This window comes from Cygnus olor, chromosome 3, assembly GCF_009769625.2.
Source record: "Cygnus olor isolate bCygOlo1 chromosome 3, bCygOlo1.pri.v2, whole genome shotgun sequence".
NCBI classification, from domain to species: Eukaryota; Metazoa; Chordata; class Aves; order Anseriformes; family Anatidae; genus Cygnus; species Cygnus olor.
In genome coordinates this window covers 1,536,572-1,549,967 of record NC_049171.1, presented here as the reverse complement: position 1 = coordinate 1,549,967, position 13,396 = coordinate 1,536,572, and the positions used below count along the sequence as shown (strand labels likewise).

General features: G+C 58.6%; 1 protein-coding gene across 1 annotated transcript; it reads right to left on the bottom strand.

Annotated features, from left to right (window-relative positions):
* Window positions 1-615: 615 nt before the first annotated feature.
* POMC (proopiomelanocortin) lies at window positions 616-4,566 on the bottom strand. The gene is made up of 3 exons (XM_040552292.1): window positions 4,417-4,566; window positions 2,428-2,585; window positions 616-1,594 (listed from the first exon to the last, which is right to left on the bottom strand). Exons 2-3 carry the CDS (start codon window positions 2,554-2,556, stop codon window positions 971-973), a joined length of 753 nt encoding a protein of 250 aa, XP_040408226.1. The 5' UTR covers window positions 2,557-2,585; window positions 4,417-4,566; the 3' UTR covers window positions 616-970.
* Window positions 4,567-13,396: the final 8,830 nt, after the last annotated feature.

The window sequence follows — 13,396 nt, the reverse complement described above, 5'->3', positions numbered from 1 at the left end:
AATCTCCCCCCGACCCTGTGAGCACAGATGGGGCTGCGCCCCGCACAGCGCCCTGCTCTCGGTACCACTTCAGTACAGAGGTAGAAGTGGTTACGCCTTGGCACCGGTAAGTTTTCTCTGACCTCCAGCTGCAGCTTGGCAGAGGTTTGCTTTCCAATGAAACTGTTTGCAAACCTGTTACCCTCCCCCAGGGCTCTGCCCCGAACTGTTATCCCCATCCCCCTGCTTTCATTGCACCTCCGTGCATCCGCAAATGATTTAGACGCACGACTTTGTAAATGATGCAGCTTTCCTGCCTGCCTATGAATCCTCAGCATTGTCATTCAGTGGGCAATTAATGACTTACCTGGGGAAGCTGTGCGGGTGCTTGGGGAGCCTGACCCTGCCAAAATGCAGCCCCACACCCAGTGCCCACGGCCAGGTGAAGGGAAACTCCCGAGCTGGGGCAGCAGAGCTGGGGCTGAGCCTGCAACCAGCAGCAGCTCTTCCAAAATCACACTTCCATGTCCCCCGCCATGCCTCTTTGCTCCCCCGGCTGCAGGATTTGGCCTTGCGGTTATTTTCTCCACCCCCCCCTGCAAAAAAACAGCCCCAGAGACATCACGGACACCTGGCTAGCTTGCAAAAAAAATTATTATTTATTTTAGAATCCTTTTAATCCATCATTTACAGTATTGTACAGCTCGGTGAAAGTATGAAAATAACCCAGCGCGAGCACCCGCCGCTCCCCGGGGGCGCCCGGCGGCTGCGTCGGTGCCTTCGTCCCGGGCCCGCTCGGTGTCGGGGTGGGAGGACGAAGTCCTCGGTCGGGGTGGGAGGACAAATCCCTCGCCCGGGAGCAGCGGGCGGAGGGGCGATAATCGACAAGACGACGAGCGATCGCTGTTCTAAGTGACACACATGCCGGCGGGACACTAAAGCTACGCGGGGCGGCGGCGGGGGGCGGGATGCCCCTCGGGCTCTGCCCCGCTCACTGGCCCTTCTTGTAGGCGTTTTTGATGATGGCGTTTTTGAACAGAGTCACCAGCGGGGTCTGGCTGTGCTCCGAGGTCATGAAGCCGCCGTAGCGCTTGTCCTTCAGCGGCGCGTGCCAGCGGAAGTGGCGCATGCGGTAGGAGCCGCTGTCCTTCTCCTCCTCGCCTTCCTCCTCCTCCTCGTCCTCCTTGGAGAAGCCGGGGGAGCCCAGGGGGGCGTCGGGCCCCAGCTGGCGGCGGAACTCCAGCGGGTAGCTCTCGGCCGACTCCTCGTCCACGCCGTTGGGGTACACCTTGATGGGTCTCCTCTTGCGGCCCACCGGCTTCCCCCAGCGGAAATGCTCCATGGAGTAGGAGCGCTTGCCTTCCTCCCGCTCCAGCCCCGCTCCTTCCTCCTCCTCCTCCTCCTCCCCCTCGGCGGGCCGGCGGGGTGGCAGGGGGACGCCGGCCGCCTCGTCCCGCTTGTGCCCGCTGCTGCTGTTGCGGCGGCCGAACTTGTTCCAGCGGAAATGGCTCATCACGTACTTGCGGACGCTCTCGGAGAGGGGCTGCAGGTGCCCGTTGCCCGGGTACATGGGCGCCTCGGCCGACAGCTCCGCTCGGCACGCCTTGGCGCACGCCTGCGGGGGGCCAGAGGGACGGGAGGCTGAGCTGGGCCATGTGGGGACGCCGGGGACATCGCGGTTTGTCCCCCCCCCCCCCCCCCCCGCCCCGGTACGTGCGCTTTGGAGCTTCTCGTTCCCATGTCCCACCAAAGTTTCCCTGTGACGGTGCCACCCTGCATGTCCCCAGCGTACATCCCCACCCAGGCACCCTACCCGCTCCTTGGGGATGTGGAAGGTGCTGGGGGGCACAGATCCCCCCCCAGGAGGCTGCGCGTTGGGTCCCTGGAGCAAACTCAGGCCCTGCAGAGGCCGAGCTGTGACAACCCTCCTGTCACCGCCATCCCTTTGCCAGTCAGGGTGAGCCAAACGCCCTCGGGCTCGGGGAAAGGCCAATACCCAAATTCTGGAGTTGTTCCATGTAGGAGGGGCGCCACAAGCTCAAATACTTATTTTGCCGTTGTCACCCAGCGTGAAGAAATTTGTCATGACGAGGGCAGTGAGGCCCTGGCGCAGGCTGCCCCGAGGAGCTGTGGGTGCCCCGTCCCTGGGGGTGACCAAGGCCAGGCTGGATGGGGCTGGGGGCAGCCTGGGCTGGGGGCAGGGGTCGTGCCCATGGCAGGGGGTGGCACTGGGGGGGCTCTGAGGGCCCTGCCAGCCCAAACAATTCCAGTATTCAACGCAGCCAAGAGGCAGAAGCCCACCAAACCTATGGGTCATGGGGCACAAGGCATCACCTTGACGTGGTGACCCCACAGGACAGCATCCCTGCCACCCCCTCCCCATCCCACCTCCATTTCTTGGGTTAGAAACCCAAGCAAGCAAAAGGCCCCCCCTGTCCCCCCGCTTACCAAAACGCCGCTCTCGGTGGCCAGGTCCTGGCATTTGCCACTCTCCCAGCACGGGCCGCTGGCGGCGGCGGGGTGGCCGAGCAGCAGCCCCAGCACCACGGGCAGGCTGCTCCAGAGCGAGCCCCACATCTTGGCTGGCAGGGGACGCGGGCACGAAACTATGGAAAAACAGAAGAAGGAGAAAAAAAAAAAAAAAAAAAAACCACATTTTTTTTCCTCCAAGTGGTTCAGGAGATTCCTCTGCTGCCCCCGCCTGCAGGAGCCGGGGCTCTTTGGAACAAAGCTGCTTGAGGGTGGCGTGGATGCAAGCCCCAGGGGAGTCGCTTCGCCCCAGCGATGCCCAAATTTTGGGCGGCTGCCTCCGCTGGGGCTGCACACACCTGGTTTTCGGGGGCAGCACACCTACCTCCAGCCCTCCCTGCATCCCTGCCCCTTCCCGTGGAGCCGCAGCTCGGCTATCGCCACCCCCTGCCTCTGCCTTTTGCTTTCCCCTCCGAAATCCCGGGTCTTTGTCACCGCCACGAAACCCGACGTGCTGCTGACAGCTGCTGTCAGCGAGGCTCGCTGCCCTCTCCGGAGAAGCACATAAAGATGAGTTATGCTGCAAGGGGAAAGCGTGGTGGAGCTGCCTTCAGGCTCCATCCCCTGCTAACCCCTCGCTGCTCGCCGGCTGATTTGGATACAAAATATATTCTCACTCCTTTCCTCCTAACCTGCCCCCCGTGGGGGAAAACTCCTGCGTGGTGGGAGGCAGGGCTGCAAGTAATTTTAAAGTCGGATTAAAAGAGTATTGTGTGAAAAGTGAGATGTTAGCATTTTACATGAAATAGTACCCAAGTTAATTGCTTGGATTTCGGGAAGGGCTATTGTAAATGCAGCTGGTGGTTGGAAAACTGGTGTGCTCGGGGACAAATCTGCTGCCTCGTGAAGGATGGAAGCTGTGAAAAGTAGCCCAGGATCCAGCCTAAACCTGGATCATTGCTGTGCTGCCAGCAGGGATCGGTGTGGTGGGGTCAGGGATACCCACAGGACCCGTTCAAGGCACCCCGAGGACACCTGGGCCATGCTGTCCCCTCCGGGGCTGTCCCCTTCCCTTGTCTCAGGAGCTGCTGAATTGCCTAAAAATGTGCTTCCCCCCAACTTGACAAATTAGGAAAAAAAGGAAAAGGAAAAAGCTGTGAGCCTGCGCGCTCCCTTTGGTAAAAAAAAAAAAAAAATAAGAATTTTGGTATCATCAGTGATGCAGTGGGTAAGTTTCGAACGTTTCTCTTCTGCTAAAACCAACACTTTCCTGAGTTTTTTTTGAACTTTGTGGGGACTCACGTGTTTCACCTTTCCCCACGCTGTGAGAGCTCCAGGGGAGGCAAATCCCATCCCACGATCCCAAAAAGCCAACTACAGAAAATCTCCTCCTGGTCCAGAGAGCGTGGGAAGAGCTGCTGGGTCGCGCCTGGGCGAAGGGAGACTTTCTTTGGCAGGGGGGAAAAAAAAAAAAAGCATTTGGGAGTTCTGAGAGCGAGCAGCGGCTCACAGGGGGGAGAGGAGAGCGGGACAGACCGACCCCAGGTATGTGGGGGGGAGTTTTCCGTTTTCTACCTGGTGGCAGCTGCCCGGGACCTCCCGGCTCCCCAGGCGCAGCAGCACCGGGGGGCTCGGGCTGCGACCCCCGGGAGCACTCCTGTAACACATTAGCACACAATAACACACACACAAAAAAAAAAACCAAGCCGACTATAAAAGGAGGAGAGAGGAGGCAGGGCTGAATTAACCATTTCGGTGTGTGGGGGTGTTTTATCCCCTCTCCCTTGCTGCACAGGGGACCATCCACCTACCCATGCGAGTAGCCCGCATCAGCCCGCTGTAATCCATCCAACCCAGGATTTTGCAAAGTTTTCCCCCCCACACCCCCCACCCCGTGCACCCCAAAAGGATCTCCGTGCATCCTCTGGGCTGGTTTGGAGCCCAGGGATCGGTCAGGACCATGCTTACCTGTGGCGTGGGCTGGGAGCACGGCCGCCTCCGCCGCTGTCCCCGTCTCCCGCGCGCTCCCGGAGAGCGTCTGCGACTTGGCCGCAGCCCCGGCGCTTTTTATACCCCACGGGGAGCCTGGGGCGTCGCATCGCCGCTGTCTTCTGGATGGATGATGGCCCTTTCGGAGCCGGGGAGGCGGGGGGGACACACACACACACACAGAGGGACCCTTCCAGGTACCAAACAAAAGAGGAGCGAGGGCGGCGAGGAGCAGGGCGCTTGCGGCTCGGACCCCGCAGCGGCCGCGGGGATTAGCATCTCCCTGCGAGCTAAAGCTCGTCAAGTTTTCCGGGAGATGCTGCTAATTGCGTTAGCAGCCTTGGGGCCGGGAGGGGGGGAAATGGGGGCTGTCTGTTACAGGTGTCGGACTGGAGCATCAGTCGGCACTCCTTGGGCTCTGGCGTGGGAGGGCATCGTGCTCGGGCAAGGTGCTGCGGTTTGGGGTTGTCTTTCAGTGGGGTAAAAGGGGATTTTAAACAGCAAACATGGGCTGGGGGCACGGGCAGAGGCAGGGCTCGGAGCCACCTGGGAACTGCAGGTGGGTGTTCAGAGCTGGGCTGGTGGCACAGATTTCCAGGTGCTGGAGGCCGGTTTGCACCCCGTGTGCCTCTGGCCTTGCTCCTCATTGCCACATCCTCATCGGTCTCACCAGAGAGCGGGGTCTCCTCCTGCGTGGGTGAAAGATTTGCTCCTATTTTGCTCAAGGAGTACGTCTGCAGGGCCAGGAGCCACCTCGAGGGTGATATTCCATAACCACCACTCCTGGGGCGCACCAGTGACCCCCCCGGGGCGAGGGCAGGTGCTGGGGCACAGCTGAGCCCCCTCTCGCAAGCATCAGGGAGGAGATGCCCCATCCTCAGACGCAGCCTCCTGGATATGTCTCGAGGTTCTCCCCTCTTCCCAAGGGGCAGAGAAGCCTGGAGAGGCTCAGGGTGGACCCAAAGCAGGCTGCAGATATCGGCACCGCCTTGCCGAAGGTTGTTGGGGTGCAGCAGATTTACCCGAGTTCCCTGGGGTGAGACAAAAAAGCCCAAAAAAACGGGTCACTAAATGGGCAAAGCACACCAGGTGCAAGGAATGCCTGGGCTCGTGTTGAGCTTGGTGCAGGGGAGAAGCAGGCAGGAGGCTCCTCTGCCATCCCCTGCTCCTTTTTTGCTCTCTCCAACATTTCAGTTGGGCTTGTGCCTTCTGCAGCCCCCCCCCAAGACCTCCCCAAATCCAGGGGACCTCCGCAGCACAAGCAATCCATATCTTGCTGCCGTGCCCCTAACTGCATTACCTGCCTCCGTCCTCCCTGGCCGAGCCCCTGCTCTGCAATATTTTTCCATGACGGAGAGCTATTCTAAGATGCTTTATGGCTAAAATGGAACTATGATTCCCACTTTAAATGCTCGTTCGTCTTCGTTAGGCCTATCTGAGCCGTTCATTTTTATAAGGAAGAAATCTATTTAGGAAATCGCGGAAACCTTGTTGAAGAGAGGCACTGGGATGAAGGATTCCTCTGCCATGGATGGTTCCATGCTCACCAGGCTCTTGCCAGTGATCCCTGGCTTCAGAGACCTCCCTGGGCTGCCCAGCTCCCACCTTGTGCAGCGTCATCCCCTCCTTCGTTCTGGGATTGGGGTGGGTTCCTTATGTCCCACCTCATCTCCAGCTACCCCAGATCCTGGGCTGGCTGGGGCTGGGCGCACCCCTGGGTGCCCCTGTGCTCCCCTGCCCCAGCAGGGTGCCCAGCCCCGCGTCCCTGGGCTCGGGGAGCTCCGCAAGGAGCAGCCCCCGGCCCCTCTCGGGGCAGCCCATGCCAGGGCTCCGGCACCCGCCCAGCCCAGCAGTGCTGCCTGAGGGGCAGGGGGAGCTGCCGGGGCTCCGGGCTGGGTGCCACTGGGGAGCCCCCTGAGGATGCTTCTACCTGAGCATCCCTGGGGCACGCATCCTTTGGGGATGCCCTGTGCCAGAGCTGGTGGCTTCATCCCGACCTCATCCCCAGGGATGAGCAGGGGCGGTGAGGGGGTGCGCAGCCCGTCTGCCACGTGAGTTCTGGCCTTTCCACTTTAATTTGGAGAACAAATCTCACCTCGGTGTGAATGAGCCCTGTTCCACGGTGCGAATGTCGCAGCCACGCTCAAATCCGGCGGGGCTGTGAGGACCTCCTGGCAGCCACGTAGCACTGCCCAGAGCCACACATCCCTCCGGCACTGCGACTCTGCCCCGCAGCCACGTGCTGCCGGCGGCTGGGACATCCCCACCCCTGTTATCTCAGGCTGGAGATTTCCTGCAGTGTTTTGCAGAGTTGACCTGGGGGCTATTTGGCACCAGAAAGGAGACAACAAATCCTTCCCCGAGTGAGCAAAGCCTCTTGTTTGTCTGCAGCTTGGTCTGAAGTCCGCTCCGTTGGGCTTGCCTTAATTTCCAGGCTATTTTATTTTTGGAGAGTCAGTGCAGGTTTGTTGGTAAGGAGATCCTGAATGTGCTGAACGCCTGCCCTTGGTGCACAAACACACGAAAATCTGTCTCTGGTCTATCTAAAAGCAACCAACCCAATGTGCAGTTGTGGCCAGGAAAAGGATGCTGAAACAACGGCAGCTGCTCAGCCCCATCCTCTATTTGCAGGGACCCAGGGGACACCCAGATGCAGCACAAGTGGGTTGATCACCATGAAACTACCTCCTTGGTGGCATGTCTTGGAGATTTTAAAGCCAGAGGAGACTTACTGAGCCTTGGAGCCAGCAACAGGCAGGCCACCCATAGGGTTAGGACATTTCTGGTTGTGTAAGTGGAGGTGATCACCTCTGGGCACACACGTTGGTGAAATGCAAGCCGTGCACCTTGCTTTTGGAGCAAAATGCTGGAGAGCAGCTCTGAAAGGGACTGGGCATCCCATCACCCAGGGGACCAGGTCGAGGTGGGCATGAAGGCACCTGAGCTCCACAGCAGCAGAAGCACGGGTCAGACTCTGGGAGGAAAAAAAAATCATTTATTTGGCTGGGACACAGGACACGTGAGGGGTCTCCTTTTCCATGGGCTGCTTCCTTTCTGCTCGAATCAATTAATTCCCCCCACTGGCTTTAACAAAAGCAGGATCAGACCTCAAACGGATGAAAGAAATGGCTGTGGCGTGGTGACCTGGGGAGCGCATTGCTGCTCGAGATTTCTGGTGCCAATGCCTTTTCCTAAGCACGATTTACATGCCAAAATCTATAAAGATGCCTCTTCCCCTCTGGTTTCAACAGAAATTGGACACTGTGCTAGGAACAAGCGACTGAAGGCGTTTGAGGCTCTGAGCCACCGTGCCCTTCGGCAAGTCAGCCCTGGGATGACTTCTAGTATTTTTTGCTTGTTTTCTGGCTTTCTCTTTTCTTCCTGACTTTTACAAAGAGCTTGAGTCACGTAAGTCCACTGGACAGTGCTCAACCAGTGGGTCAGGAACCAGCAGGAGCTGCGTGTGGCTGGATCCCCATTGACTTTTATCCCCTACAGCCCCCTTTGGCCAGGAGCTGCGCAGCCCATCTCAGGGCTCTGTAAGGCAGCGCCTCACTTCTGGACATAGGAGTGAAATTTCCAGCAGTGGACGTGTTTGAGAGGATGCCCTCCACCACTGAGCAGCTCCTGGTGGCCCTTGGGGACCTCCCAGCCTCTTAGCAGGGATGCTTTTTGGGGCACCACCTGCACGGCTTGCACCGCAGCAGGGTTTGTGGCACTGCACGTGCACCAAGCACGGCGCGATGGGGACCCGGAGCCTTGGGGACCTTGGTGGCCATGTGGCAATCCCCAGCACCTTCTGGTTTTGTTGAAGAAGCAGCCAGTGAGCAGAGCCAAAGGCAGAGGGAGGGAGGAAGGCTGACACTGAAGACAGCAGTGCATGACCCACGGGATGCTGCAGCAAGGCAAGGCACGAGAGCATTTTGTCTCTCGAGGTCTCCTTCAAAAACCAGCTTGTTTTTCAGGATGCAGAGCTAGGGCCAAGGAGTTTGCTCTTTCTTGAGCTGACTCAAGCTGAAGGGCTGAAGTTTTATTCCTCCTCCCTTATTCTGCCTTCTTTCCCCAGCAGCCCCTCGAGGGATTGGGGCATCCCCAGCGCATCCCCAGGGCTCACAACCCCCTCCTGGCCCCTGCCCAGCTTGGCTGCAAGCACAGATCTGCAAAGGAGAAACTCATGGTCCTGTCCCCCAGCCACTGCAATTTATATCCCCTCAGCAAGAGCTTTTGAGGCAAAGATAGTTGTTTTATTTTCTTGGGAATGCAAGGGATGAAAAATATCCCAGCGCATCTCCAGTACGGGAGGGACATGGATGTCCTGGGACGAGTGCGCTGCAGGGGATGGCCACAGGGCTCTGGGGCTGTAACCTCCCGCAGGGAATTATGGCTTGCAGAGGGATCAGGCTGTTTGCTCTGCGAAGGCTCAGCCCTCTCAGGTGGGGGCTGTTTTGAACCTGCTCAGAGCATTGGGAAGCTCAGGAAAGGGGCGTCCATGCACAAAGGATGGGGAGCGAGGCAGCACCTTGCATGGGAAAACCTCCCCTGGGTGCGTCTCACTCCAGCCCAGCTGCAGGTAAGGACAAAAAGCAGTAATTAAGCATCACACCTTGCTTTTAGACTGAATCCATCTCACTTCAGCTCCTGGATTTGGAACTGTCCTGTACTCTGCAGTGCCGAGTTAGCCCAGGCAGGGCCATCCTGGGGGAACTGGGAGAGGTGGAGCCAGGTACCCCAAATTGTCCAATTATGTGCTTTATTCCTCATTCATTCTGCCTTTCTTTTCCTTGTAGAGCCGGTGGTATCCCCGCAGACACACACTCACCAGGCACAAGTGGGCTAGAAGAGCTGTGACACACGCACGTGCCTGCAGATGCTGCCCTGCACGCGCATTTACTCACCCGGAGCCAAATCCCCGATTACTGCCCATGCCCCTAAGAGGGATTACGGCTTCTTAAGGGGCAGCTGGCCATGAGCAGGGGATTCATTCCTGCAGCCCTGTGCTCGCACCGTGTTCCTGGGTCCTAGGGGGGTGGAATAGCACCCAGCCCCATCTCCATGCCTGGTCCCAGCAGGGGTGGAGCACAGGGAGGCTGCCTAAAGCATGGTGGTGGCCTTAGTGATGCCAGCTGCATGGATCTGGTGGAGGACAGAAGGCAAAGCAGGTGACAAAGCCGGTTACAAAGCAGGTGACAAAGCTGGTGACAAAGCCGGTGGCCACGGCAGGGCTTATCGCAGCAGGAGGTGCAGGGAGGGCTCAGCTGAAATCAGCAGGGATGACCCACACCAGCACGTCCTGGTCACTTGCTCAGCACCTCGAGGCTCCTGGGTGGCAGATGTGTAGGGACAGCGATGCTCAGCCGTGTCCTCGGTCCTGGCAGTGGGTTTGTGGCTGGACAGGGATGGGTTTGGGGAGCCGGGAGAGCCCTGGGGCACTTTGCACCAAAGTGGTCCCAAATATGCATTGCCTTCCTTGAGCTGTGCTGGTTTGTCCTTTCCAGGAGGCCAAGGCACAGTCAGGGGATGCTAAATATTGGGGACAGCTGGGGGACCTCTTCTCCTCTGGGCAGGAATAAGAAATGGAAAAGTACTGTGTTTTTTATCATTTCTCCCTCAAAAAAAGGCCATTGGTGGGTAGTTGGCACACCGAGGGCGTGTTGAAGGCTGGCCATGGGCTGATGGAGGCTGTGGTGGTGGTGGGGACCTCGTCTCCGCAGAAACGAGTGTGGGTAGAGGGAAAGGGGCAGATGTGGTGCTTGTCTGGATGCGATCCCTCGCACAGCTGGCTGCCTGAAGAGGATGGGGACCTCCATCAGCTGTGCTCTGTGCGGATGTTACCAGAATTTGGGACCTGCAGGGTGCATGCACTGGGTAAGGCTGAGCCTGGGCAGTTTGGTGTGCGTAGAACCATACAATCCTAAAATCTTTAGGGTTGGAAAAGCCCTCCAAGATCACCTGGTCCAACCACCCCCCTACCACCACCGTCACCCACCAAACCACGTCCCCAAGCACCACGTCCAACCTCTCCTTGAACAACCCCAGGGACGGTGACCCCACCACCTCCCTGGGCAACCCGTCCCAGTGCCTGACTGCTCTTGCTGAGCAGAAATGTCTCCTCGTTTCCAACCTGAACCTCCCCTGGCACAACACAGCCTGCACTGATGCTTCATAAAGAGTTGGCCAAGGGGTGCCAGGTGCTGGCTTCAGCTAGTCCTGGGCCACTGGGGGAGGGTAGCAGCTGGTGTCCCCCCCAAGGATGCCGAGGACGGGTCACCCGAGCGCTCAACCTTGGGCATCTCAGAGCTGCCGTCTCTCCGGTGACTGTCGCATCGCCCAGGCTCTCATTGAATCCCCGCTGCCCCCTTCCCGCTCCCCTCCTGGCTAAATGCTCCCCCGAACGAGGCAGACATCAATGGAAGGGAGCCGAAATGGCCGAGCTTTGTCTCCCTGAAGAGGCAGCTCCTGCCCGGCCGCCCCGCGAGCCGCGCGCCGCGGCCCATTTTCACATCTCCCTTTGTTGAAGGAGCAGCCTTGAGCGAGACGCCACTCGAGGGGCATTGAACGAAATGTTCGGTCGCCTCTTCCATGTGGCACTCAGTGCCCCTCTCCGCCTCTGACGCTAATGATCCGGACGAGGTTTTTTCCGAGCATAATGGGGAAAAGAAATGAAAGGGAAAAGGGGCCGGGGGAGGGGAGGTCACATCCATTTAGGAGCCCAAACATTTACCAGGAAAGTGGCTCCTGAGTGGCCGCACAAAGGCCCGGCTGTGCCCAGCTCCATCCCTCCTCCAGCTCGCCTCCCCCGCCGCCCCCCAGCAGGACCAGCAGCCCCCGTCAAAGACGAGGATAATGGGTTGCATTATAGGCAAGCACGATAAATGTCTATCCACTCGTGTGCAATAAAGGGAAGCTGGTCTTTAGCTAATCGCGCTGGAGGAGCTCTTGGATGAGGCTCGAGAGCGAGATGTTCTCCTTGGTCCCCCGCCCCGAGACTGCCCCACGGCGCCCCATAAGGGGCTGTGGGGTGCGATTCGCCCCGTCCTGGTGTGGGTGAGACATCCTGCCATCGCATCCCCCCCTGTCCCCGCAGCCTCGGTCTCTCCTGGGGTGACCCTGGAGGGCGAACGACCACGTCTGGGCAGAGGAGAGGCTCCCATGGCGCTGGAGCGGGGTTTGCTGCTGCTGTGGAGGAGCCAAAGAGGAACACCAAAAGCTCTCCGAGGCCATGGCAGGACCAAGGGGTGTTCCCGACACAACCCCTAGCGCGTGGCGGTGAGCTCTGTGCTTGGGTTGGATGTGGTGTGGGTAATCTGGAGGGAGAAACGGGGATGGAAACTGAGGCTCCAGGTGCGGAGCTTCCAACGTTTCAACTCCCCGAGAGCTGGTGGGGTTCAGAGCGCTCTGTTCCCAGGTGGGATTCTCCAGGGACTGGGGGTTATTCATGGCCCAAGAGGTGATTTTTTCCTGTAGAAGTAGCATTTTCCCATTGAACAGATGATTCTCAGCTCTGATACCTATAGTTTTAAGGGGGACAAAATAGCCCCATTTCCCCTACCCCAAGCCAGGACCGTTCCCTGCCCCAGGGAGGGAGGTTTGCACCCCTGCCTGTGAAGGGTTGGGGCCCCAATAACAGAGATAATGGAGGTAATATTGGCAGAGCAAACCCATTTTGGCATCACACCATCACGGGCAGTGGGTTTTGTGCTGTCTCTTGAGCCCTGCTGCTACCTTCCTGCATGGCCAAGGGCTGCAGAGCATCCTGGTGAGGATGCTTGTGGTCCTCAGTGCGCCGACGTGGGCTGGCAGGAAATTTCGCTCCGACAACTGAACTTCTCTGTTTGCCTTGAAACACCCTGTCCGGAGCAGAAACATCCTCCTCAGAGGCTCAGGATGGGGGAGGCTGCCCTGCAGGTGCTGTGAGCACGAGGGTGTGGGGAAAGCCCTTGGTGCACCCCTGCAGCGCTGTCCCATGCCCTGGGCTTGTGTTTCTCTGCTGCCTCCCTCCCTGCCCTTGCTGTGCGTCTCGGTGGGCTCGGAGTTCAACCTCTCCTCCCTCTCCCGCCCTCATCTTCTGCCTTTTCTCCCCCAGCCCCATTCTCCCAGCCCCTTCCCACAGTGTCCCTTCACACGGCGCCTCCCTCGCCGTCCCCGTTGGCTCCCAGCAGAGCCCTGTGGCCTGATCCTGGGGTGCCTCTCGCCTTTTTGCCCAGCACCACGGCCGGGGCTGTCTGCTCCCATGCTCACACAGCTCCTGCCTGCTCCAGGGATGATGCTCGCCTTTATTGGTTTGCTCCCACAACAGGCTTTTGAAGCAAATCCTGTGTTGAAAAAGAGCAGAGTGCAGCTCAGGGAGGCAGTGCGTGAACAAAACGTGATTTTTGGAGCAAATGGGGGTCCCTGTCCCAGCAGGGGAGGTGGGCTGGTGTGCTTCCTGCCCTCTTTCTCCCCATTCATTAACAATGCAAAAGGGCTTGGGGGGTGGGGGGGGTCTGCTTGCCCAGGGATGCTTTCTTCTCCGAGCTGCCCCGGGTGGTGGATGCGGACAGACGCACGGACACCCGGAGGCACCGGAGATGGGGAAATCAGCCCCGTGGAGCAGTGCCATGTCCTGAGCTGGAAGGACACCTCCCTGCTCTGCCCCGAAACCCCACAGAAACAAAGCAGACCAATGAAAACCCTACACCTAACATACACCTACACTTAACACCCCCTCGCAGATGTCCACTAGTGAATTTCCCCTTTTCCAGGCTTTCCTCTGCTTTTGAACCCCATCTGAGCCTGTTCAAGCATCTCCTTTATGGGACTCAATCTGGGAACGTCATCTGGAAACTCTTCATGAAGTGAAGAAAACCCCAAAGCCAATGCTTTTGTCCAGCTTGGAAATTTCTTGTTTCAGCTCGCATTCCTATGTCAGAATGATTAGCATATTTAATTAAGCAAGCCTGTTGACATTTCTAGCTGGGTA